The sequence below is a fragment of the Zingiber officinale genome, chromosome 4B (assembly GCF_018446385.1).
Source record: "Zingiber officinale cultivar Zhangliang chromosome 4B, Zo_v1.1, whole genome shotgun sequence".
NCBI classification, from domain to species: Eukaryota; Viridiplantae; Streptophyta; class Magnoliopsida; order Zingiberales; family Zingiberaceae; genus Zingiber; species Zingiber officinale.
The window spans coordinates 90,788,699-90,815,607 of NC_055993.1; the positions used below are offsets into that span (position 1 = coordinate 90,788,699).

The following is a 26,909-nucleotide window of genomic DNA, read 5'->3' on the forward strand; positions in this document are numbered from 1 at the left end:
AAAAGGGAAAGCTGATAACATCATCCTCGAGACACCTGCCGCCGACAAACTGCATGGTCGGCTACCGGAGCGGACAGAGCATCGTACGGTGGAAGTTTTCATCGTCACGTCGGGGATATGCTCGGACGATTGTGGAATGGCATCAGACATGCTTTTCTGACACAACCCTACTGAGGTATGTTTGGGGAAGCGTGCATGCATCGAGAAGCGTGCCCGCGCCTCCCTGTGGTCCTATATAAGGACCCCCAGACTTCGACGGAGGTATGTGATTCTCATCACTGTAACCACAGTAGCGTTACTTTGCTCCTCTTCTTCTTCACTGCATGACTTGAGCGTCGGAGGGTCGTCGCCGGGAAACCCCTCCCGGCTCGGCTTCTTTGCAGGTTTACCGGAGATCCACATCACCAGTCGAAGACAGCGGAGAGTGCCACGTCCCCAGTGTCCATCGACTCAGCGCTCGGACAGGATCAAATTGGCGTCGTCTGTGGGAACGTTCCTGAATCCGAGCAGAGACGATGGAAGAAGCTGGACGCCAACTCATGGTGACACTCTCTCCCGAAGAACTAGACGCGCTCATCCAAGCGCGGGCAGCCAAGATAGTCGAGCAACAGTAAAAGGCTCAAGCCGATCGGATAGCACAACAGGTTGGTGCAACATCCCTCAGGTCAAGGTTGACCTGGTTGACCAAGCTTGAGTCTTGGTTTGGGTTTCGATGTTTGACAATGCAAGGTTGATTGAAGAAGAGTCAAGTAGGTCAAGGATGACCGGATACTTGACTGGGAAGTCCTAACTGGTATGTTAGGCAGGAGGAAAATCCTGGTGAGTGAAGCCAGGTGAAAGACCTAGTGAGTGAAGCTAGGCAATTGGGAAGTCCTAGTGAGTGAAGCTAGGCAGGAGAAAAATCCTGGTGAGTGAAGCCAGGTGAAAGACCTAGTGAGTGAAGCTAGGCAATTGGTAAAGTCCTGGTGAGTGAAGCCAGGCAAGAGAAATCCAGATGGGTCAAGGTTGACCAGACATCTGGTGAGAGTCCAAGTAGGTCAAAGGGATTGACCGGATACTTGGCACGAGAAAGAAAAGTCCAAGTAGGTCTTAGGGAGTGACCGGATACTTGGCAAGAAGAGAAAAGTCCAAGTGGGTCAAAGGGATTGACCAGACACTTGGTGAGAGAGTCCTAGCTGGTCAAGGGTGACCGAATGCTAGGTCTTATGTACCAACAAGTCATGGTTGACTAGATGTTGGTTTAGGGGGCTTTGGGCTTGGTTTTGGGCAAAAACCAAGATCTGGATTGATCAGCCGATTGATCCAGCAGGTTTGGATTGATCCGTGGATTGATCCAGCAGGTTTAGATCGATCCGTGGATCGATCCAGAAGATCTGGATCGATCCACCGATCGATCCGGTGAGTCACCGAGAACAGAACCCCTTTGGATCGATCCGTGGATCGATCCAGAGGTCCCAATCGATCAGTGGATCGATTGGGACGCTGCTGCTTCGCGCGATAAGCGCTGGATCGATCCATGGATCGATCCAGAAGTTTTTCCAGAGCACAGAGGCGCTCTGGATCGATCCGTGGATCGATCCAAAGCCTCCCCGATCGATTGGGAGCATTCCAATCGATCGGGATTCGACCGTTAGCGTTGATTTAAGCCGCAGGCGTTCATTTCCTTCGGCATCTCTTCACCGATTCACTCCAGATCTCTCGCCAACTCCTCCACAGCGCTCTCAAAGATCAGATCGCCAGTTCTTGAAGGATCTTAGAAGCTTTCCAAGTCAAGAGGCGGATCAAAGGCAAGAAGAGAAGCTAGGGTTAGGGTTTTCTGTACTCATTGTAAGCTTTGCGCTTGTATTTTGTTTCCCTTTCCTTTCTTCTTGTACTGAGAGTCTTGTAGGGCTTCTCCGCCCTCGGTAGTTACCGAAAAGGAGTGTTTTCATAGTGGAGGGTGCGTGCGTGGTGTGGATCCTTGGACTAGTCACCTCTTGTGAGGTGGATACCAAGTAAACCAACCGTGTTAGCGTTGTGTGATTTGTTTCTGTATTTTCCGCTGCACATCTTAGAAGAAACAAGCAACGTCGAGCAACGAGCTATTCCCCCCCCCCCCCCCCTCTAGCTACTTTTGGTCATAACAAGTGGTATCAGAGCAAGGCCGCTCTTCACCGGAATCATCACCGGAAGGGTCAAGCATAACAAGAAAAGCTAGAGGGTGAAGAAGTTGAAGCAAATTCATCAAAAGTCAAAGATTTCAAGAAGCTCAACTTCAAGATGCAATTCCAAGATGGACTTGGATTTGACACAAGGGTGGCTCCACCGTACACTTCCACGAGCTTCGATTCTTGGAAATCAAGAATCGAAAACTTTCTTATGATGGAGATAGAGCAATGGTTTGCTCTAATGGAAGGATTTGAAGCTCCAACAAACTCCAAGGGCAAGCTTCTCAAGAAAAGCAAATGGAGCTCGGAGCAAGTCCAAAGGTGCGATGCAAATGACAAAGTGACCAAGCTTTTGGTCAATTTATTGCCAAGCACCATCCTTTGCAAAATTGGAGAATTTGAAGATGCAAAGGAATTATGGAGCAAATTAGCCAAGCTTCATGAAGAGATCCCCTCCACTGTACAAGAGCAAGAAGTATCCAGAGAGGGTGACTCTTTGGAGCAAGACCAAGAGGAGGACTCCGAGGTTGAGAGATGCTCAACCTCCGAAGAAGAGGAAATCCAAGAAGCTTCATCCTCAAGGGAATGCAACGAAGGGAACAAGGAGGGAGCATACTCCTTGTTTCATATTCAAGATGATGAAGCCTCCACCTCTAGGATTGAGGGGGAGCAATCCTTGGTGACGCCGGATCAAGAAGAAGGAGAAGTTTCTACATCCGGGTCAAGAGACGAAGAGGAGGAAGAAGATTCTACCTCCACAAGTCAAGAAAAATCAAATGGAGGAGAATCAAGGTCCGATCAAGAGGAAGCTTCTACCTCCGGATCCAAAGGAAAAGATGCCACCCCTACAAGCAAAGGTATAAATATTTCAATTAATAATAAAAATCATATTATATGCTTTGAGTGTAGGGAACATGGGCACTACAAGAGCAAGTGCCCTAAATTGGCCAAGAAGAAGGGCCAAGTGATACAAAAAGGCAAGGTGAAGCCCAAGGAGATCATCCCCAATACAAAGAAGAGCAAGGAGCATATTATATGCTTCTCTTGCAATCAAAAGGGGCATTACCGAAGTCAATGCCCCAAGGGGAAGAAGGTGGTCAAGGCTCAAGGAGGCACTAGTCAAGGGGAAGCCTCCAAGGTAAAGAAGAAGGTATCTTTTATTGAGCCTACCCCTTTACATTATGGTAAAAAGCATGATAGTTCTAATTTTTATCATTTTAATGCGATTTACCATAAGAATAGGAAGCATGAGGGCTTTAAGGAAAAGCATGTGGCCCTACATGCCAAAACTACTCAACCTAAGGTTAGGAAGGTAGATGGACACTTGGGCAAGAACACTAAGGATAATAGATACAAGCCCAAAAACAAAAATGCTCATGGGTGTAATGAAAAATCAAAATCTAAGGATTTAATGATAGAAAATCAAGTCTTGAGATCAAGACTTGATAAAATGGAAAAGACCCTAAAAAGGATGGAAAATATCCTAAAAGGGCAAAATGAGCATAACCTAGGTTTAGGGGTACAAAAGCCATCCAATGGCCATAGAGGTTTGGGATACAAACCCAAAGCTAAAAGGGATGTGCCTAGTTATCATAGGGTTCCATATAGCTATGGAACAAACCCTAAGTCTAGAGGTCAAATCAAAGATACAAGGGAAGATATCCCTAGAAGTATCTTTGCAACCAAAGTGACTAAGAAAGTCACTAACAAGGTCACAAGGGAGGCTATCCCTAGAGTTGACCTAGAAAATGTGACCAAGGCTTCTAAGAAGCCCAACAAGGTCACTAGGAAGGTATCTAGGGAAGTTATCCCTAGTGAGTACCTAGAGCATCCAAGGAGCACCAATAGGTGTTGGGTTTCTAGGAGCATTTTCTCTACCCCATAAATGGGTTGAAGAGTGTCAACTCCGATTAGAAGGGTAGTTAACCCAACTTTGAGGAAATTGACACTCAAGGAGCATTTTCAAGGTTTTGTTAACCTTTGAAAATGAAATGGAATTATTATTTACTCCTTGAAAGAGTAACATGTGTCTATTGGTGGAAAAATTGATTTTATCTTAAAATGGCACAAATTAGAAAAATATAAGAAATACCAAGTTGGGACTTTGGTATTTTCTTAGTGCTACTCTTGTGGGAAAATGAAATATGCCAACATTTGAGGATATGTTTAATTTTTAAGTGGCATAAACAAATCAAGAGAAATAAGAAATGTCAATTTAGGCTTTGGCATTTCTTTGAAGCATTTAGGGCAATCTAGGTTTAATGTTTTAAATTAAAACAAGTGGTATCGTTTTAAGTTAAAACAAGTGGTATATTTTGAGTTTAGCTAAGTGATTAAGGATATTTGGATAGGTAATCTAGGTATATTTTATTTATGCTAAACCTTGCCATGATTGTTTGCCCATCATATGCCATGACATCATGTCTATTTTTGAATTCATTGTTTTATTATGAAAAATCCAAAAATATCATGTCATAACATTCATACATCATGTAGTAATAGGATATTTTCTTTTGAAAATTATTTTCTTTTGATGTATGCCATAACATAATCATGCATTAAGTTTAATTCCTTGTAATTAAGGACGAATGACATTTAACAACAATTATTGACAAGTGACATCCTAGGTGGATATCTAATATCTCTAGAATGCCTAGATAGATATGCATGATCCCTAGATTAGGGCAAAACCAAAATCTCACATCTCACAAGGACTATAAGGTGACTTGTACGTGTTTTAGTGTACATTAGATACAAGTGAGATGTTAGGTAGATGAACAAAACTCAAGATGTTGATTTAGTGCATTCTTTTGAGTTTTAGGTTCATCAAAACACATAGTTATGTGTTTTCCCATCATTGGGAAAGCTAATGTACAAGTCATGTGCATTATGCCCAAGGAACATGATGGGATATTGGTTTTGAAAATGTTTTTAAAATGTTTTTGGAAAACCTTGGTGAAGGCTATCTTTTGATAGTAATCACCATTGAATAGTTAGACACAAACTTGAAGAAAACACTAAAGTTTTTACAAGTTTTCAACTTTGTGTCAATCTTTGAAAATATGATGTATTTTCATAGAAAGCTATTTTTCCATGATTAAGTATGCCCTAAATAATGTCTACACGAAATTTCATGATTTTTGGATTTTTGTAGAATTTTCTAGGGGTTTCTGAAGTTGACTGAAATGGAATTTCAGCAACTATCAGAGCTCCGATCGATCCATGGATCGATTGGAGTGCCCGAATCGATCCGTGGATCGATTCAGAAGGCAAGTCTCCCGCGAGCAGAAGCTCGCTGGATCGATCAGCCGATCGATCCAGGTAGTCTGAATCGATCAGTGGATCGATTCAGAAAGGTTCAATCGATTGGAACCCAACTCCAATCGATCCAAGGTGCTGATTTTAGCTAGGAAGGCCTGATTTCAGCATTTTGAACCTGTTTTAGTCTACGTAACCATTCCAAACCCCTCAATACACATTTGTGTACATAAAAAGGGTGTTTTCGTGTTGAAAACAAGGATAGATTGGTTAAGGGAGGCTAAGTTGAAGTTTAGGTTGAGGTTTGTTTCAAATTTTGAACATTTGAACCTCAAAACTTCTAAATTTGGGTTTCCTAAAGGTTTAGGGATTCCAAGTCATTGTTGGTGCAATGACAGAAGTTACCACCATGTCTTTAGGGGGAGGGACTCTTTAAAGACATGAAAAATTATTTTTCATGAACCTTGGAAGGTGGTTAACCTTCTTTAAAGAAAATGCTCATGGATGAGTTTTTGAACTTGAAATTGGGAGTGGATATCCTCATTATTTCAAGTGGGAACTCAAGTGGTTAGAAAATGCTCAAGGTTGGGTATTTGTCTACATTGAGGGAGAAGTTAAGGATAAATGAAGGGTATGAGACCTTCATTATCGTGTTGATCACAACGAGTGATATTGTGAACAACGATGAACAACTCTTCAGGGGGAGAGTCGTCAACAAATGGATTTGTTGATGTGTAACCAAAATTGGGGCATGGGTTGATGTGTGCCCAAAGATGGGTTGATGTGTGCCAATAGGGGGAGAATGAAAGGACCTGTGAATGGGTGTAAGTTAGGCTTTCGTTACCTAGAGGGAGTGTGCCCTCTTAGGGGGAGAATGAAGGGCTTAACTTATGTATTCATTACCTAGTGGCATGAAGAAGGTTTAGGCTATGGGATTAGCCTAACTTACATGTGGTATTGTAAGTGATAGTGTTGGTATTGTCAAACATCAAAAAGGGGGAGATTGTTGGTGCAACATCCCTCAGGTCAAGGTTGACCTGGTTGACCAAGCTTGAGTCTTGGTTTGGGTTTCGATGTTTGACAATGCAATGTTGATTGAAGAAGAGTCAAGTAGGTCAAGGATGACCGGATACTTGACTGGGAAGTCCTAACTGGTATGTTAGGCAGGAGGAAAATCCTGGTGAGTGAAGCCAGGTGAAAGACCTAGTGAGTGAAGCTAGGCAATTGGGAAGTCCTAGTGAGTGAAGCTAGGCAGGAGAAAAATCCTGGTGAGTGAAGCCAGGTGAAAGACCTAGTGAGTGAAGCTAGGCAATTGGTAAAGTCCTGGTGAGTGAAGCCAGGCAAGAGAAATCCAGATGGGTCAAGGTTGACCAGACATCTGGTGAGAGTCCAAGTAGGTCAAAGGGATTGACCGGATACTTGGCACGAGAAAGAAAAGTCCAAGTAGGTCTTAGGGAGTGACCGGATACTTGGCAAGAAGAGAAAAGTCCAAGTGGGTCAAAGGGATTGACCAGACACTTGGTGAGAGAGTCCTAGCTGGTCAAGGGTGACCGAATGCTAGGTCTTATGTACCAACAAGTCATGGTTGACTAGATGTTGGTTTAGGGGGCTTTGGGCTTGGTTTTGGGCAAAAACCAAGATCTGGATTGATCAGCCGATTGATCCAGCAGGTTTGGATTGATCCGTGGATTGATCCAGCAGGTTTGGATCGATCCGTGGATCGATCCGGTGAGTCACCGAGAACAGAACCCCTTTGGATCGATCCGTGGATCGATCCAGAGGTCCCAATCGATCAGTGGATCGATTGGGACGCTGCTGCTTCGCGCGATAAGCGCTGGATCGATCCATGGATCGATCCAGAAGTTTTTCCAGAGCACAGAGGCGCTCTGGATCGATCCGTGGATCGATCCAAAGCCTCCCCGATCGATTGGGAGCATTCCAATCGATCGGGATTCGACCGTTAGCGTCGATTTAAGCCGCAGGCGTTCATTTCCTTCGGCATCTCTTCACCGATTCACTCCAAATCTCTCGCCAACTCCTCCACAGCGCTCTCAAAGATCAGATCGCCAGTTCTTGAAGGATCTTGGAAGCTTTCCAAGTCAAGAGGCGGATCAAAGGCAAGAAGAGAAGCTAGGGTTAGGGTTTTATGTACTCATTGTAAGCTTTGTGCTTGTATTTTGTTTCCCTTTCCTTTCTTCTTGTACTGAGAGTCTTATAGGGCTTCTCCGCCCTCGGTAGTTACCGAAAAGGAGTGTTTTCATAGTGGAGGGTGCGTGCGTGGTGTGGATCCTTGGACTAGTCACCTCTTGTGAGGTGGATACCAAGTAAACCAACCGTGTTAGCGTTGTGTGATTTGTTTCTGTATTTTCCGCTGCACATCTTAGAAGAAACAAGCAACGTCGAGCAACGAGCTATTCACCCCCCCTCTAGCTACTTTTGGTCCTAACAACTCTCTCCCGAAGAACTAGACGCGCTCATCCAAGCGCGGGCAGCCAAGATAGTCGAGCAACAGTAAAAGGCTCAAGCCGATCGGATAGCACAACAGGCAACGTCGGCATCAGGCGGTCGGGCGACACCAGACGACCGGCCGGAGCAGCTCTCAATATGGGGTCAGAACAAAGGGCCGACCGGCACTCAGGTGGAAGCCCCGCCCGCCCCGATACCGTTCCATCGGGCTTTATTCCAAACGCCCTCGAAAGTCGCGCAAGCCAACCTTGACCGGGGCTCTTCGTCCGATGAGGCGCCCCTCTGCGACGCAAGGAAGGGCAAGGCGCCACGGACAGACTCGTTCCCCGAGTGGGTCAATAGACAATTCTCTGAGGCCTTCCTGCGCGATCCACTACCAAGCCATTACGCGCCCCCGGCGATCAGGGAATACAACGGGACCACTAACCCGGACGACCATCTGGGTAAGTTCGACAACACAGCCACTTTGCATCAATATACAGATGGTGTGAAGTGTCGAGTGTTCCTCACCACCCTTTCTGGATCGGCGCAATGATGGTTCTGGAGGCTACTGAACGGATCCATCACGAGCTTCAAAGAGTTCCGCACGACCTTCCTCCATCACTTCGCGAGCAGCAGGCGCTACCAGAAGACCAGCGTCAGTCTGTTCGCCATCAAACAAGGCTCGAAGGAGTCGCTCCGAGCTTACATCCAGCGTTTCAACCAGGTGGCCATGGATATTCCGACGGTCACTTCAGAAACTATGATGAACGCGTTCACACAGGGGCTTGTGGACGGTGATTTCTTCCGGTCGCTCGTTAGAAAGCCGCCTCGCAGCTACGACCACATGTTGAACAAGGCCAACGAGTACATCAACGTGAAGGAAGCTCAGATGGCGAGGGAAAAGGAAGCACCGGCCGAGCCACCGGCTCATGCCGAGCGGAAGCCGCCTTCTAATTATCAACCACCGAGGGGACCCCGCGCAGAAGTCGCCCGACCTCATCAGCAAGCAAGGCCGCATGTCGTTCAACAAGTAGCAGCCGATCGGCCTAAGCCCAGGAGGAAGGTATGGACTCCCATGTTTTGTTCACTCCATCAGTCAGCAACTCACAACACCCGCGACTGTCGGAGCCTCCCCCCAATCGCTCATCCTACGCCAAGGAGCTATCGCCGTCGATCGCCTTCGCCGAATCGACGACATCGACACCAGAGCCCTGGTCGGCGTACAGAGAGAGGATCCCCCGAGCGACAACATCATCAGCAGCCCAAGACTCAATCTCGAGCATCGCACGAGCATCCCAGGCCATCCGCTCAGGAGGAAGAGAATAGAAGCAACGTGTCCCGAGGAGAAATTAACATCATCGCTGGTGGACCCACCGGAGGTGACTCTAACAAGGCGCGGAAGGCACATGCAAGGCGGCTCACGATCCATGGAATTGGCTGGAGTCAGGAGCGGGCGAACGGGCCCGAGATCAGCTTTGGGCCTGGGGACCTCGAGGGAGTCGAAGTTCCTCATGATGACACCCTCATCATCCGAGCGGTAATAGCTAACTACACTATTCACTGCATCTTTATTGATACAGGCAGCTCGGTCAACATAATCTTTCGGAAGGCATTCGACCAATTGCAAATCGACCGAGCCGAGTTGTTGCCGATGACAACCCCCCTCTACGGGTTCACCGGTAATGAAGTTTTGTTGGTCGGACAGGTCCGGCTGGCTATCTCGCTGGGAGAGGAGCCGCTTAGAAGAACGCGGACCGCCAACTTCATTGTGGTCGATGCTCCTTCCGCATATAATGTGATCTTGGGGCGACCGACACTCAACGAGTTCCGAGCAGTCGTCTCGACCTTCTGCCAGAAAGTCAAGTTCCCTGTGGAAGACCAGGTGGGAGAAGTCCGAGGGGATCAACTGGCAGCCCGACGATGCTACGTAGAGATGGTCCGAGCCGAGGCTAAATCCACTCAAAAAGTGCCACGAGTCGAGGTAAATGCTATAACCGAAAAGCCACCTTCTTTAGTTTATGAAGAAAAGGAGGAGGTACAGATCCACCCTACCCGACCGAAAGCCACGACTTTTATAGCATCCGACCTGGAGGCAGGCTAGAAGGAGGAGCTGATCGGATGTCTCCAGCGAAACTGCGACGTCTTCGCTTGGTCAACTCATGAACTGCCAGGAGTTTCGCCGAGCGTAGCGCAGCATGAACTCCACGTCCGACCGGACGCTCGGCTGGTGAAGCAGAGGAAGAGGGACTTCAGCGCTGAACAGAATGTCATCATCCGAGCTGAAGTTGAGAAACTACTGGAGGCCGGCCACATACGGGAGGTGCAATTCCCAAGTTGGCTCGCCAATGTGGTGCTGGTCTCCAAGGCAGGGAACAAATGGAGAGTCTGCATCAACTTACGGGATCTAAACAAGGCATGCCCAAAGGATTTTTACCCTCTGCCCCGGATCGATCAGCTGGTAAACTCTACCTCGGGGTGCGAGCTGATATGCATGCTGGATGCATATCAGGGCTACCACCAAGTACCGCTCGCTCGGGAGGATCAGGACAAAGTGAGCTTCGTTACTGCGGACGACACCTACTGCTACAACGTGATGCCGTTCGGACTCAAGAACGCTGGGGCTACCTACCAACGACTGTGAACAAAATATTCCGGGAGCAGATCGGGCGCAACCTGGAAGTCTACGTGGATGATATACTAATCAAGTCACTCCGAGCGACCGATCTTTGTACAGACATAGAGGAAACCTTCCGAACATTGAGGAGGTATGGAGTCAAGCTGAAACCCCAAAAATGTCTGTTCGGGGCAAAAGACGGGCACTTCTTGGGATATATCGTGACCGAGCGGGGCATAGAGACGAACCCTAGCAAGGTAAAAGCATTGCAAGACATGCCGCCTCCCAGGAATCTGAGGGAAGTGCAACGTCTCACCGGCCGGATAACGGCATTGTCAAGATTCATCTCTAAGACAGCTGACCGGAGCTTGCCATTTTTCAAGATCCTGCGCCGATCCACCAAGTTCCAGTGGGATCAGGAGTGCGACAGGACGTTCGAAGAGCTAAAAGCCTATCTCAACTCACTACCTGTACTGGCTAAACCAAACATGGGCGAGCCGCTCCGCATATACCTGTCATCAACCGAGCATGCTGTCGGCTTGACACTGGTAAAGGGAGGCGGGGAGGAGCAGCCGATGTATTTCTTGAGCCACATCTTAAAAGATGTTGAGTCCCGTTATACTGGTCTCGAGAAGCTTGCGTTCGCCCTAGTCCTGGTCGCACGGAGGCTCCTTCATTATTTCTTGGCGCATACTATCATCGTTATGATAAACAACCCGCTGGGAAGAGTACTCCTAAACCCTGAGGCGTCCGGGCGGCTCATTAAGTGGATGACGAAGCTCAGTGAATTCGACATCTAGTATCAACCCCGCTCGGCGATCAAGGCGCAATCCTTGGCAAATTTTGTAATTGAGGTATAGAATCTCGAGCCCGAGGCTTGGTGGAAGGTATTCGTGGACGGATCGTCCACTCGGATCGGGAGCGGAATAGGTATTTTACTACTTTCTCCTCAAGAAGAGCGGATGCACCTATCCATCCGTCTAGATTATCGGGCAACAAATAACAAGACGGAATATGAGGCCCTCATAGCCCACCGGATTATCGGGCCTCATAACAACAAATAACCCGCGCGGCATGTGGGAGCCCACCGGGTGATGCTGTACTCTGACTCCCAATTGGTCGCTCAGCAACTCTCGGGGTCCTTCGAGATAAACAGCGCAAGGCTCCGACTCTACATGGAGGCCTTTGAAAAGCTCAGAACTAACTTCACCGAGGTTGTCATACAGAAGATCCCCCGAGCCGAGAACCAATCAGCGGATGAATTAGCCAAGCTCGCTAGCTCAATATCGTCGATCGTCATCCAACAGCCAATGGAGCAGGTGTCCTTGGTGGCGCACATCGACCGGATGGAAGGCCTTACATTCCCGAGCGATTGGAGAACAGTTATAATAGAATTCTTACGTTCGAAGGCCACGCCGTCCGATCGAGAGGAAGCCCAGCTTCTGAGGAGGAGAGCCGGCCGATTTACGCTCATTGGGGACCAGCTTTACAAAAAGGCATTCTCCCGCCCACTGCTGAAGTGTGTCAGTCCAGAGGACGCAGAATATATTCTCCAGGAAGTTCATTAAGGATCTTGCGGAGGCCATCCGGGCGGCCGATCATTGGCTAGGAAGATCCTGCTGGCCGGATACTTCTGGCCAACTCTACAGGAAGACGTCGCTCGGACCGTCGCTACCTGCCTTTCCTGTCAGAAGTTCCACAGCTTCTCCCATAGGCCAATGAAAAAGATGAAGGCGTCTACTGTGTCCTGCCCGTTCGACTAGTGGAGTATGGATATAGTAGGACCTTTCCCCATGGCGACCGGGCAGCGGAGGTTTTTATTAGTGGCGATCGACTATTTCTCGAAGTGGGTCGAAGTCGAACCACTGGCCAAGATAACCGAGCAGATAGTCAAGAAGTTCATTTGGCAACATATAATCTGTCAGTTTGGCATTCCTCGACGGCTCATTTCAGATAACGGGCGACAATTCGTTGGTCAGGAGCTCGGAGAATGGTTCAAGGGATACGGCATCGAACAACACTTCACTTCCGTAGCGTATCCTCAAAGCAATGGTCAAGCCGAGGTAGCCAATCGGGAGATCCTGTGAATACTTCAGGTTCGGCTCGATCACATGGGAGGAAGCTGGGTGGACGAGTTGTCCGGCGTGCTATGGGCCATTCGCACAACCCTAAAGGAGGGAACGGGGGTAACACTATTCCACTTAGTATATGGGGGCGAAGCGGTCGTCCCAGTCGAGATCGGAGTCGAGTTTGATCGGATCCAGAACTACGATGGGGACAATGCCGAGCGGAGATAGCTGGAGTTGGACCTAGTTGACGAAGCACGAGCTAAAGCAGTCGTCCGGCTGATGGCGTACCGGCAAAGAATGAAGCAGAATTACAACAGGCGTGTAATTCCCAGAGCATTCCAGGTCGGCGACCTAGTGTGGAAGAAGGTGAAGTCGGTCGGGGATGTGAGTAAGATGGCAGCTCCCTGGACGAGGCCCTTCAGAGTCGTCGAGAAGCTCCGATTGGGTGCATACTACCTGGAAGATGAGGATAGACGGCGGCTAGAGCGACCATGGAGCACAAACCATCTCCAGCCGTATCGAGCAGGGTAAAAGGTGTGCCAGTGTAATCTATTCCATGTATGCCTCGTTCGTTTGTATCCTTTGGCTGTAGGAGTAAAAATCAAAAAAGACAAAGGATATGAGCACTTGTTGCCGAACAACAAAATTCCCTGAAGACCGTCGAGCGGCGACGTTAAACTCTAGAGTCGGACCGGCGACTATAAACCACCCGGCAGGAAGACTGTCGAGCCGCGACGTTAAACTCTAGAGTCGAACCAGTGACTATAAACCACCCGGCCGGAAGACCGTCGAGCGGCGACTATAAACCACTCGGGCGGAAGACCGTCGAGCGATGACGTTAAACTCTAGAGTTGAACCGGCGACTATAAACCACCCGGCCGGAAGACCGTCGAGCGACGACATTAAACTCTAGAGTCGGATCGGCGACTATAAACCCCCCGGCCTGAAGACCGTTAAGCGGCGACATTAAACTCTAGAGTCGAACCGGCGAGTATAAACCCCTGGGCTTGAAGACCGTCGAGCGGCGACGTTAAACTCTAGAGTCGAACTGACGACTATAAACCACCCAGTCGGAAGACCGTCGAGCGGCGACGTTAAACTCTAGAGTCGAACCGGCGACTATAAACCACCCGGCAGGAAGACCGTCGAGCGGCGACGTTAAACTCTAGAGTCGAACCGGCGACTATAAACCACCCCGCCGGAAGATCGTCGAGCGGCGACGTTAAACTCTAGAGTCGAACCAGCGACTATAAACCACCCGGCCGGAAGACCGTCGAGCGGTGACATTAAACTCTAGAGTCGGACCGGAGACTATAAACACCCTGCCCTGAAGACCATCGAGCGGCGACGTTAAACTCTAGAGTCAGATCGGCGACTATAAACGACCCGGTCAGAAGACCGTCGAGCGGCGACGTTAAACTCTAGAGTCGAACCGGCGACTATAAACTACCCGGTCGGAAGACCGTCGAGCGGAGACGTTAAACTCTAGAGTCGAATCGGCGACTATAAACCACCCGGCCGGAATACCGTTGAGCGGTGACGTTAAACTCTAGAGTCGAACCGGTGACTATAAACCTCCCGACTTGAAGACCGTCGAGCGGCGACGTTAAACTCTAGAGTCGAACCGGCGACTATAAATCACCCGGCCGGAAGATCGTCGAGCGGCGACGTTAAACTCTAGGGTCGAAGTGGCGACCATAAGCACTCCACCCGGAAGGTCGTTGTACGACCGCATCAAAGCCCGACACTTAAGGGCAGGCGAACGACTATCCTAAATCCCAGAAGGGACCAATGAATAAAAGCATTTTTGGCTTAGATTCTGCTCGGGCCATAAGGTTACCAATGACAAACAGGGGAAAACAAGCTAACAGAACAAAAGTTGTATTCAAAAATTACATTCAAAAGTAGCAATTAAAATAAAAGTTGGCCGACCGAGCGGCAGAAATACAAAAATGCCAAGGACACTTCATTCAAGATAGTCAAAAACGCTCTTCGGTATGGTGGAGAGAAGAGCTGCATGTTCCCAACCGGGAATGACGAAAGACTCCGGCAAGTGACCTTGCGCCTTCAGGTGGTCCGCAGTGGCAGTGATAGCCAACTCGAATGCAAGGATGAGCCGATCGCACACCTTCTGGACAAAGTCGACCGAGCAGATGTAGGACTGCCTCATCGCAGCAAAGCGGCTCGGCTCGGCCCCCTGGTACTCCGTAAAGGTAGCACGGGAAGCGTTGAGAGCCTCTTGCACGACCTTCAAATCATCCTTGAGAGCCGCCACCTCGACCGAACGACCCTTCTTCTCGCAGTCCAGCAGATCCGCCAACTCCTTCACACGCTGCTCCAAAGCTCGGGCCTCCACGTTCTTCGCTTCCAGATCGGCGATAGCGGTATTTTTCCGAGTGGTTGCGAGCTCTATCTTGCGATCATAAGTTTTGACCTGCTGTTCGAGTTGGGCCAGCATGTATGCCTTGTCAGCCGTCTTCTTCCGCTCGGTCTCCAGCAGGCCCTTTGTCTTTGCGAGCTCCTTCTGCAGCTCGGCATAGGAAGGACCTTGAGAAGAAGACGGGCCGCCCGGACTCTTCAGTCTCTTCAGCTCCTCCTTCTCCAAGGCCAAGCGGCTGGCGACAACAATGTCTTCCACCCATCTCTGATATACACAGGAATGTTAAAATGCCAACCGGGAAGACTACATAAAAGAACAGGAGTGAAGCTTACCCCTGTGGCCTGCTGCATGTGGCTGTCAGCCAGTTTGCTGACCGGCATAATAGCGACACGGGCCCGGGCGTCCGCCCATTTCTCACCAAGGGGCCCCTTGATAGTGATCATGTGTTCAGGAGCTGTCGGCTGATCTGACTCGTCCATAAACGCCTCAGTGGGGAGATGCAGGGTGGCCCTAATAGTGCGGCGCCGGCCCGGAGTCGTGTGAGCGGACGCCGAAGGATCGGAGGTGGGGCTGGACATTGTGGACAGAATGCCCGAGCGGTGGACTCGCGGGGTACAGGAGGAAGAGAGCTGACCGGCACCGCTTCGATGGGGTCTGCAAGCGGATCCAGTTGGGAGGGGGTCCGGTCGAAGGAGAGTGCCTCGACCGATTGCGCTTTGCCGCGGGGAGATGCTGTGCTCGTCCGCTCAGACGCTTGCACTGCGGAGGTGGCCGAACGGAGGGGAACCTCCACCCGGCGTCTCTTCTGGTTGAGAGGGAGTTCGTCGTCCGGCTCAGAGTCATCCTCCCGAACGGAAGAGTCCTTGCTGGAAGTTGCACCACCTGTCGCTTCCGCAGGTGAAGCCTAAGCGGCCGACTCCCCTGCATTTGCCTCGCTCTCACCCTCGTGAGAGCCGACCGGAGCAATGCCCAACTGCTCCATTTCCTTGGTCGCTACCGCCTCGAGCGCGACCGCTTTCCTCTTCAAAATCTCGAACATCACAGACTCCATTACGATGTTCGCTGCAAGAAAAGGAGAAGGAAATCAGTTAGAACTCAAGGCAAATGTACAAGCGAAGTTCTTACCAAAACTGCTCGGGAGCGGGGTCCGGTTCGGACTCAAACCGAATATATGCATCACTCCTTCAGGAAGGAGCTTATTGATGTCGAGCTTCAGACCGGCTAGCATATTCACGGCTTGAAGGTAGTCCGGTCGGGTTTTATACTTCTTCAGCTCGGGGGAAGTGGGTGGTCCGACCTGCCATTTAGTACGGAAAGGGAGCCGCCCGGGAAGACGAAGAAAGAAGAAGTTCTCTTTCCAATGTTTGTTGGAAGAAGACAGTTTATCAAAAAAGATCAAACTAGGCCGAGCCTGAAACAGATAAGTGTCCGGCTCGGACTGCTTGGGATAGTAGAAATAATAGAAGACTTCCGGGCGGAGGGGAATGTTGTGTATCTTAAATAATACCACAACTCCGCACAGAAGGCGAAAAGTGTTGGGAACCAACTGGGCGAGCGGAATGGCGAAGAAATCGCAAACTTCGGCGATGAAGGGATGAAGAGGAAACCGCAGACCGGCTGTAAATTGGTCGTGGAAGAAACAAATAGCGCCGCACGGCGGTTTGTGCGGCCGAGCGGAAGGCGAGGGTAAAATCAGTTCGAAATCAGAAGGGATATCAAAAGCATTTATCAGGCTCTCGACATCACGCCGATCGAACCGCGACTCCATGGTAGTATACCATGGGCCGAGAGCGAGGTCCGCGGACTGCGAAGAGTTAGCCATCGCCGGAACAGTAGAAAAGGCAGGGATCGGAAGAGAACGCAAAGACTCAGGGAAGACTAACGGAACAATGACCGAAAGGCAAGAACGCGGCGAGGAACGCAAAGAAAACACGAGAACCGAAGGAAGAAAGGCAGATAACCTTACAGAAAAGACGAGGATCGAAAGAAGAGGGCGAAATGTCGCCGGAGTGCCGAGGGACTAGGTCACCGGAGCAAGGAGCGCAGGAAGGGGCTTCTGAGCACGCGACGGCGAAAGTGCAGGGAAAGAAGGCGACGAGAGCTTTATAAGGATGGGCTCGACCCGTCCGAGCCGTCAGATGCAGGTCACATAACCCGAGGCCCTCATCCAACCGTCTATTTCAAACCGGTGAACGTCGCATCGGGCGTAAGACAGCGGCCGTACGATGATGTCAACAGCGCCACGTGGCCCTCGGTTAGAGGAGGGCATTTAATGAGCCCCATCACGAGGCAGAACCCGCGTGCTCAACCATAATGGCGGAGATTTGCACGCATCCCGAGAAGATCCCGCGGACATCATCACAAGCCATCGACAGGCCAACGGGGCAGCCCTCGGCAATTAGACGACCGGCGCTATTCGACCCCATAGTGGCCGAGCGGAGGTACACTTTCGGGAGTGGCAGGATGGTTGTCGCTTAGCCAAACTCATAGTCCAGTCAATCGGACTTAGTGCCTCCTTCGACTAGACTTGAGGGGGATGCATGTGATCCGGTGGTACGGACGGGGGGACCCTCGTTAGCGGGAGGTCAACGACACGTGGAGGCCAATTGTCAAGAGGGTCAACCCCAAGGTCGTGCCGAGCGGACAGAGGACCGACCGATCATCCGGCCGACCGAACATCCGGCCAGGGGTCTCCCAGGCCGGACGAAAGACAGCCCGGCCAAGGGTCGGGTTTCCGATGCTCAAGGTAAAAGAGTCTCTGGGTCAAGCGGACAGACCGCTCGGCAGAGCCAAGGGACAATAAGGTGCAATCCCATCCGAGCACATGACCAGGGCTTCGCCGCTTGGTCAGAGGTATGCGCATTCCCGGAGGCCATGAGCATCGAGCGGCTAGTCCGCTCGGCCCGGGAACAGACAAGATGCGCAAAGGGGCAAAAGGGGCAGCTGGTAACATCATCCTCGAGACACCTGCCGCCGACAAATAGCATGGTCAACGGCCGGAGCGGAGAGAGCATCGTATGGTGGAAGTTTCCATCGTCATGTCAAGGATATGCTCGGACGATTGTGGAATAGCGTCAGACATACTTTTCTAACACAACCATACTGAGGTATGTTTAGGGAAACGTGCATGCATCGAGAAGCGTGCCCACACCTCCCTGGGGTCCTATATAAGGACCCCCAGACTTCGACGGAGGTATGCGATTCTCATCACTATAGCCACAGTAGCATTACTTTGCTTTTCTTCTTCTTCACTGCCTGACTTGAGCGTCGGAGAGTCGTCGCCGGGGAACCCCTCCCGGCTTGGCTTCTTTGCAGGTTCGCCGGAGATCCACATCACCAGTCAAAGACAGCGGAGAGTGTCACATCCCCAGTGTCCATCGACTCAGCGCTCGGACAGGATCAAAAATTTTCTTATATATTTATATCGGTAATAGTCCAACTTTGAAATATCATTAAATTAAAATTACACGGTATAAAATTTTAAATCTAATCTATTAAAAAAAATTAAATTCGTCATTATCATCGGTCCCAAGTCTGAATAAAAAATAATAAATAAAAAATTATTTTTTAAAAAAATATTAATAAAGGTCTAAATTTCTTTTTAGCCTCAGGAAATTTTAAGACGACTTTGATTAAAGCAGATCGATTATCTAAAAGTCCTGAACAAGCCACTGTTGGTGAGTGTCTAGTAGCCACGATGATCATCTCCTCCTCCTTCTTCTATCTCGTGCTACTGTTATCTCCGTTGTTACTTTGCTATGACATCCACATTCTGATCGATCCGACCTGCTTAGTCACAAATCCAAAGCACAGGAGGACGTGACTAGAGTAGAATTTTTTTACGATTAATAAATAAAAAATAATTTATTTATTTAAATTTTAATGTTTACTCTATAATACATAATAAATAAAAATAATTTATTTATTTAAGTTTTAATATTTACTCTATTATACATAATAAATAAATTTGTTATTTATAATCATATGCACACTTCTGCGGTAAAGCCACAACGGTGACCGTATCGCCGATTACATGGCAGAGGTATCCCGACCTGGAGGTGAGGGGATCGCTGACGCACTATATAAATGGAATGTCGGGGCGGCTAGGGTTTTTGTGTTCTTTTAGGGTGGGTTGGCTTCTCCTTCCCCGTTCGCCGTTTTAGGGTTCGGATCCGTTCTCGTCTTTCTCCATGGCGGCTTCCGATGGTGAATACCGTTGTTTTGTCGGCGGCCTTGCTTGGGTTACAGACGACTCCTCCCTCGAGCATGCATTCAGCGCCTATGGCGAGATTGTGGAATCCAAGGTTACGATCTACTCTATACCCCCTCTTAGATCTGGGCTTCCATGGATTTGTTTGATTTATTTCTTCCTATCTCGCGGATCTGATTGCTTTTCCTTTTTTTTTTTTCCAGATCATCAATGACCGGGAGACGGGGAGATCAAGGGGCTTTGGATTCGTGACTTTCCGCGAGGAGAAGGCGATGCGGGATGCCATAGAGGGGATGAACGGGCAGGCCCTCGACGGTAGGAACATCACTGTCAACGAAGCCCAGAACCGTCGGAGCGGCGGAGGCGGTGGCGGAGGCGGAGGTTTCCGTAGCGGCGGCGGTGGATTCGGTGGCGGAGGGAATGGATACGGTGGCCGTCGTGAAGGGGGCGGTTACAGCCGAGGTGGGGGAGGGGGAGGCTACGGCGGCGGTGGGTACGGGCGTGACCGTGGCTACGGCGACGGCGAGTCCCGCTACCCCAAGGGCAACGCTTCCGATGGCTATTGGGGGAATTGAACTTGATTCGATGCCGCTGTGGCTTCGATGGATTGAGCTCCGTAGGTTTCTTATTATCGGTCTAGTTTATTTCAGTGGGTGTTTGATGTTGGATTATCCTTAATTCTAATCTTTTGATATCGTAAACTCTAGTATCTCGTTCAGGTTTGTTCGGAAAACCTGTCTTTGTTATGCGATTGAAATAAAATTCTTCAGAAAAAGTATAGCACTTTCTGTTAGTTTTGAGCGATTAGTACTGCCGTTCACGCTGCCTCTGGCCGATTTGGCACTAAAATCACTCTTGGAATGATGAACTTCTCGAGGCAAGTCTTGTCCTCCATTGAAAGCATGAATAAACTCATCGACGCGGCCCCTCACATCCTGCAAGAAGCTTGATGCCATGGCTGGATAAACTGGAGGAGTTCGCTGAATCGAGTATGGCCATAAGCATACACTTTGTGGTGCTATGGATGAACTAGGATAGCAGAGTACTATTGGATTGGTTTATATGTTCTTAACGATGGAGAGCAGCAAAGGAAACTGAAAAGGCTAAAGAGAAACTTGTTAATAAAAAATGGTGAAGACCCAGAGAAAGAAACTCTGAGAGAAGGAAGGGGATCGAGGGCCGGAGCGAGCGATCGAAGGAGACGAGATGGGTTGAACCGGCGTGGAAAATTTGTTGTCTTCAAAAAAACAAGGGGCGGCCGCCGACAAACGTTGAACCGCATCGCAAACGTTGGACCGATCCCGAGTGAAATGACCAAAACGACCTTTTGGTTGCAGTTGCCTTTTTTATTCTTCTCAAAGATAATTTTTAAAAAGCAAAATAAAAAAATAATTATTCTAAATGCTCTCCGTTAAATATTTTTACATTAGTTATTATCTTTATTTATCAATCAAATTAAAAATAGCTTCGAAAATTTTTAAATCCTGATGTATTTGTACAGTAGCATTCGATTAATTAATATTAATTTTATATAATATTTTATTATTTTTTAAATAAATTCGATTAATTCTATATTAGGTTCACCTTTTTCTCTGTTTTTAACCAAGACAAAAGGTCCAGTTTACTGAACCGTGTTTTGATTTTTTCAATTAAATGGGCGTTCCAGCGTTATAAAATAATACAAACATTTTTCTATACCCCCAAAATAAAATTTAAGACAAATTGTTAAATGATATTTGTTAAGTTTAAAATAAGGTTGTTACTAGTTTCATCCCGTAATTAGTTATAAATTTTTAAACGAGTTTCGATTTGATATATTAGATGTCTCATGATTTAATATGAATCAAAAGTTATAATTTTTTAAAATTTAGGTATTAATATTTACGTTGTAATAAATACGAAACCGTTGTTACTAATATATAATAGCTATGAAACCGTAACTGTTAGCTATCCAACCATTACGATTTTATAACTGATAAATCATAAACTTTGAAACATCACAACTTTTAACTTGGATTGAATCACGGGGTGTTCAATATATCAAAAAGTTGGATTGAATCACGGGGTATTCAATATATCAAATCGATGTTCGTTCAAAGATCTACAATTGATCATGGGGTGGAACTAATAACAGCTCAATTTTTAGTTTAAAAAAAATATTGTTTAAATTCTTTTAGAAGATTTCGATTAATTTTAATTTTTTTTTATACTGTAGCATCTACAAAATTATTATTATTATAATTATATAGTAATTATGATTTTATAATTGCTACAATTCATTTCAAGTTTTAAACAGAAGATGTGTGTGTCAGAAATAAAATATTATATCAAAGAACAGTTGAGTAATTGTACATGAAATTGTAGTCCCGTTTTGAAAAAAAAAAATCAAAATGGATGTCATCGACACCGTTTTTAACATATGCAGCAAAAAAAAAAAATAACCCTTAGCCAGGACGAAATTCTCAACGTCTCAATCCACACAATGCCCTTCACTTCAATGTTTTCTCATAAAGCAAGAGAGCTCCGTTCAGTTCTGCGACAATGGTGTAATGGTTAGGCTTTCAAATAGATAATCAATAGATTTAAGATTTGAATCTCATCTGGCACTACATAAACCTCCTTTTATTGAGATGGGAGGCCGGTTAATACACACAAACCAGTGCAGTAGTTCAGAATTTCATTCATAATATTGATTGAACACTGACCTTAGAACATGTTTCTATCTATTTCAGACATACAGATCGCAAGAAAGGAATCAGTAACTCCTCCTCCTAGAATGAGTTCTCCCAACCAAATTAACAACTTCAAACTATCCTTTAGACAGAATTTAATCTTGTCGCGATGCCACCTCTGCATTTTTAGAACCAGAATTGCTCTCGGTCACAAGGTTCGATGAGGAGGAAGAAGAAGAATCAGAAGCAGCAGCAGCAGCCTGAGATGGATTCACCAACACCATGAAGCCAACGAAGATATGCATCAAGCAAAAGGCAGGCCATACCTTTCTCTGCTTCCTAAGCTTAACGTAGTCGCTCATTCCTCGAATGGTCTTCTTGAGGCAGATCCTGTGCTGGTCCATGGATGTGCTCACGAACTGGTCCAAGTGGTCCTTCACGTCATCCAGGAACCCGGCGTCCGGCTCCTTCTTCTTCCTGCACGGCGACGTCGTCGGCCGCTGCTCCGGGAGTTGCACCTCCGGCGCGCAGCCGTCGCCGGCCGACTCCATGGCCTCCCTCTCCTTCCTGTCACGGAAGAACTGAGACTGGAGCGTAAACAAGCAGCAGCTTTATGTGTTCGACGAAATGACGCGCAGTCAAATACAACGCGTGCAGCGAGCCAAAAGGCAGTCACAAAGCAGCAGCGTAGTCCGCAGGATCGGAGAAAAACAGAGCGGCGTCGATTGGTGCTCTGGATTGGATCGGATACTCTGTCCTTACATTTTTATGTTTTCGTGTCTCTTTGTCGATCGGATGGATCAGATTATATTTCAAAAATGTCTTGTATATCACGAGAATACTACACATCTTAAGGATGTCATGATACCTTGAGATATAATCTAGTCCGTCCGATCGACAGAGGACACAGGGACAAAAAATTTAGGGACAGAGAATCCGAACTGGGAGCAGAGGGCGGCCATGTTGGCGTTACGTAAGAAAAGTCTAAGCATACTTTGTATAAAAATGCTTCTATCATCTCACTTAATATTATATTTATTTTTTTTTCTGGAGCTATGTTAAATATTTATAGTTCGATTCCTAACTAAGATAAATTTATAAAAAATTTATCTATTTATCTCTAAAAGTTAGTAATCTTCTCTGTGTTGATCCTAAGACGGATTGAGGGAAACTTTGAGGATGAGTATATTCGCCTTTTGTCATCTTAGTTATAATAGTTATGATTTTATGAATAAATTTGATTATAGTTTTATTTATGGATTTTATAATTTTGATCGGATTTATATTTAAATTTTATATATTTTCTTGATTGATTTAAATTATTTTAAAATTTATTTATGATCATATGAATTTTTTCTTTAAATATGTAATATTGATTTTATCTCTATGGTTTACTAAATAAGTTTTAGAAACTGAAGTTTTAGTTTGTTAAATTCATATAACCCATACTCGATACAATGTAAATATTTTTAAATATGTATTATAACAGCCACGATTTAATAACAATTATAAAATCATAATTATTATAGCATACCCCATCTATTCATGATTTCAAAAAAAAAAATAATAAGAAGAAAGAACGAAGGATAAGAGATTAAATATAGATTGAAGAGGGACAAAGAACGCTCTTTTGATTAAAAAGTAAAAAAGAGATGTCCATTACGATTCGGAAAAAAAAAAAATCAGAGCTTACCAACCAAAATTTATCTGATAGTAGTGCCAATCAAAATGGATTAGTAGTACCAAGTGATTACCAACCAAATCCGAGATTTATTGGCTAAAAATGTCCTCCCAATCAAGAACAACTAAAAAACAAGTCTTGCGAACTCCCTTGTAGCGGTCCACCAGGCAGGGCAACAACAATCTCACAGATTATCTGCTAAGATTTTATTTTAATTTTTATTGTGCTTTGACTCTCAAAATAAATTAGAATTGCTGCTGCACTCATGCAGATCCAGCAGCAGCAGCAGCAGCAGCACTGATGCGTGATTTGGCATCATAAGCTTTTCAAGGTTTCATGCAGGATTTGGCTTTTGTTGAATCCCACTCGGCCATGTCAGGTTTTTAACCGGCTGTAAAACAGCTTCCACTTCATGCAAAAGATCCTCGTCGATTCCCAGGCTTGACAATTCTACTGCAGCAGCAAGATTTTCCTCGACCTGCAGAACAATTGAAATGCTTTACCAAGAATTTTGATCTTTGGAAGTAATGAAAACTTACAGAAGTTATAGTAATTAACAGATAATGCATTCCTGTGCTAGTTTAATTTATATCTTAAGAACACGAGTCCCCAACTATTTAAGATTGGTTAATCAAGAAAATGGAAGCATGAAGAGCAAGCATGGGGAAGGCGAAAAGGCAAATTTATGTGTTCGAGTTGAGTTTAGTACCTGCTTGGAAGAATTCATACCAACCAGCACAGTAGCAATTTCTTTATTCATCAAACTGTATTGTAGAGCTATCTTTGAAATGTTTTTCCCTTTCTCCTTACAGTGAGCAGCTGCAGCTTTGCAGGCAGACTAGAAAAATACATGTCAAAATTATTTTTTAAAAATTTCTGGATATTAACAAAAAGGGAACTCGAAGCAATGTAACAAGAATAAAGTCTATTAGCAAACCATAAATGATTCTGAAACTAAGTCATATTCTTCTATATTAGATTAAGAGGGATAAAACTATTAGCAAACCACAAATGATTCTTATGCATATCTTCAAATTTAGATACAAGCAATTTAATATCTCAAACGTCAAAAATTTAAACACAAAGAGTACCTACTTTTCTTATACATAGCAACTGGATTGTACACCAACGGAAAAGAATTTGAGTGCTACTAATTAACTTGGTTGAACATTATTCTTCTGAAATTTTTTACTTATCTTCTATTTGTCTATTCGAGATCTTCAACTTGTGGGAAAGCAAAAGACATAGGAAATGCCAATAAAATGGAACCTTCTTATTAGACTAAACTATAGCTCCTGGAGTTGAGTGTGGCTGGAGTGAGCCAGCCAAATTGGACCTAAACTGAGAGATGTGCCTATGAAACTGGGATTGAGCTTGTAGTAAGGATGCTGGATGAAACGGTCAGCAGACCGAGAAGTGTGCATCACCAAAAGGGGCGGGCTACCAGGTTTTGGTATAAATCTTAAAGCCTGAATCATGGTCAGCGGGTAAGAGTTCAGACAGTCGAATTACTGTAATTTCCAAGCACAATTATAGGCCTCAGGAAATGCAACTCACATGGCCAAACAAGTTATATTTTCACTCATGTGGTGTCAAGTGCCTCCCTAGTATCAGTGTAAGTTTGTTAAAGGGATTATGATTGAGTTTAACTTAATATTAGCAGGTATTCTGTATGTATATCATCCCAGAATCAAGATATATAAATGTTAACACCATAAACAGCATATAAAGTCACTCTTAAAAAAATGATGAGAGAACAATTACCTTGAGCTCTGATGGTGCAGGATGCCACTCTGGTGGACCGACGTCTGTAAGAAGGCCCATCGCTAGAGGTGAGGCAGTGATTACCCCAACACCCTTGCTTTTGAGATATGGCAGCAAATCAACCAAGGTTGAATCGTTAATACCATAATGACAATATGAAAGAACAACATCAACTGAACCCGGTGGAACACGATCAAGAACATATGTGAATATCCCTAATGGCAGACCAGTTATCCCAATAAATCTGGCCTTTCCTGACTCTTTTATCTTCTGCAATGCTGGAATTGTCTCATTGACAATCTGCAAATTTAAGCATATCAAACAAATTTCCAACATCAAACAAAGCAAAAACAAGCATTCGGGGGCAGGAAATTCAGACATAGTTTTAGTTCAGAATGAAATAATATATAAAGTTCGGACATTTTCTTAGACATGGATGTCAACAATCAACAAGGACTGCAAAAAGCCAATTAGGGTTGAGTGACAGAGAAGAAGTAATCAATGGATAGAACCTGATCAAGCGACCCGAATTCGATGTCATGACAGTGGAGGATATCGACGTAATCCAACTTCAATCTGGCAAGGCTCTCATCGATGCTCCTAGTCACCCTCTGCGCGCTGAAATCGAATCCGTCCTTGTAGCGTCCACACTTGGTGGAGACAATGAACTCCTCGCGTGGCACCTTCAACTCGCTGAGGCAGTTACCTAGCACCGTCTCCGAGAGGGTACCCCCATAAAACCTAGCAAAAAAAGGAGAGATCCGACACGGATAAGAGATAAAAGCGGCGCCTTTTTTCAAAGAGGGAGATAGCGAGGCTAACGGGGAAGTATCAAAGAAGTTGATGCCACTCTGGAGAGCGAGGCGGACGGCGGCGAGGGCGTCTTCATGGGAAACGTCGCCGAAAACTTTGCCGAGAGGGGAGGCGCCGAATCCGACACAACTGAGCTTAAAGCCGGTGTTTCCGAGTTCCCGCCGCTCCAGCGTCGCCATGGCAGGCGATCCTTGGCTCGCTAGGGAAGCGGAAGAAGCGTTGGTGCGGCTGGGCGTTGCAACGCGTGCTTTTTTCCAATTAGAGGAGCAGAGCCGACCGCGATAGCCACTTGATTATTTTATGCGAAATCCCTGCAACATTTGATGCTTCTATTTTTAATAAATAATGTATATATTTTATGAGGAATGATATTTGCCGCGACAACTCGCCGCGACACATATCCGCGATACTGTTGGCAGCCCTCGTGGCCATCTCCACCTCAGCGCTCTCTCTCCGCGACGCGAATGAAATCCACTCGGGCCAAAACTTGTTCCTCGCGTGCCCTAACAAGCCCTCCCCTGCCGTTTTCTCTTCTCCCTCCCCAGCCCTAACTTCTTCAAAATCGCCGCAGCCCCTTCTCCTTCCTCGCTGAAGCAGCAACGGCACCCTCCCCAGCCCCAACTCCTTCGAAAGCGCCGCAGCCCCTTCTTCCCCCTCGCTGAAGCAGCAATGGCACCCTCCCCAGCCCCAACTCCTTCGAACAAGTTTTGCCCCTTCTTCCCCCTCGCTGAAGCAGCAACGACACCCTCCCCTGCCGTTTTCTCTTCTCCCTCCGCTGCCCTAACTTCTTCTAAAGCGCCGCAGCCCCTTCTTCCTCTTCGCTGAAGCAACAACTGTTCTTCCTCAGCGAGGC

At 46.8% G+C, this 26,909-nt stretch overlaps 3 protein-coding genes across 3 annotated transcripts; 1 reads left to right on the forward strand and 2 right to left on the reverse strand.

Annotated features, from left to right (window-relative positions):
* The first annotated feature begins 19,020 nt into the window (after positions 1-19,020).
* Positions 19,021-19,919, forward strand: LOC121975487 (glycine-rich RNA-binding protein GRP2A-like). Its single transcript, XM_042527173.1, has 2 exons — positions 19,021-19,220; positions 19,330-19,919. Exons 1-2 carry the CDS (start codon positions 19,107-19,109, stop codon positions 19,699-19,701), a joined length of 486 nt encoding a protein of 161 aa, XP_042383107.1. The 5' UTR covers positions 19,021-19,106; the 3' UTR covers positions 19,702-19,919.
* Positions 19,920-21,611: 1,692 nt separating this feature from the next.
* Positions 21,612-22,499, reverse strand: LOC121975488. Its single transcript, XM_042527174.1, has 2 exons — positions 22,125-22,499; positions 21,612-22,058 (listed from the first exon to the last, which is right to left on the reverse strand). The coding sequence occupies exons 1-2, from the start codon at positions 22,347-22,349 to the stop codon at positions 21,954-21,956; spliced, it is 330 nt and encodes a 109-aa protein (XP_042383108.1). The 5' UTR covers positions 22,350-22,499; the 3' UTR covers positions 21,612-21,953.
* A 1,046-nt stretch (positions 22,500-23,545) lies between these two features.
* LOC121975486 (L-galactose dehydrogenase-like) lies at positions 23,546-26,345 on the reverse strand. Its single transcript, XM_042527172.1, has 5 exons — positions 26,066-26,345; positions 25,756-25,984; positions 25,244-25,543; positions 24,189-24,317; positions 23,546-23,957 (listed from the first exon to the last, which is right to left on the reverse strand). The coding sequence occupies exons 1-5, from the start codon at positions 26,233-26,235 to the stop codon at positions 23,814-23,816; spliced, it is 972 nt and encodes a 323-aa protein (XP_042383106.1). The 5' UTR covers positions 26,236-26,345; the 3' UTR covers positions 23,546-23,813.
* Between the last annotated feature and the right edge of the window lie 564 nt (positions 26,346-26,909).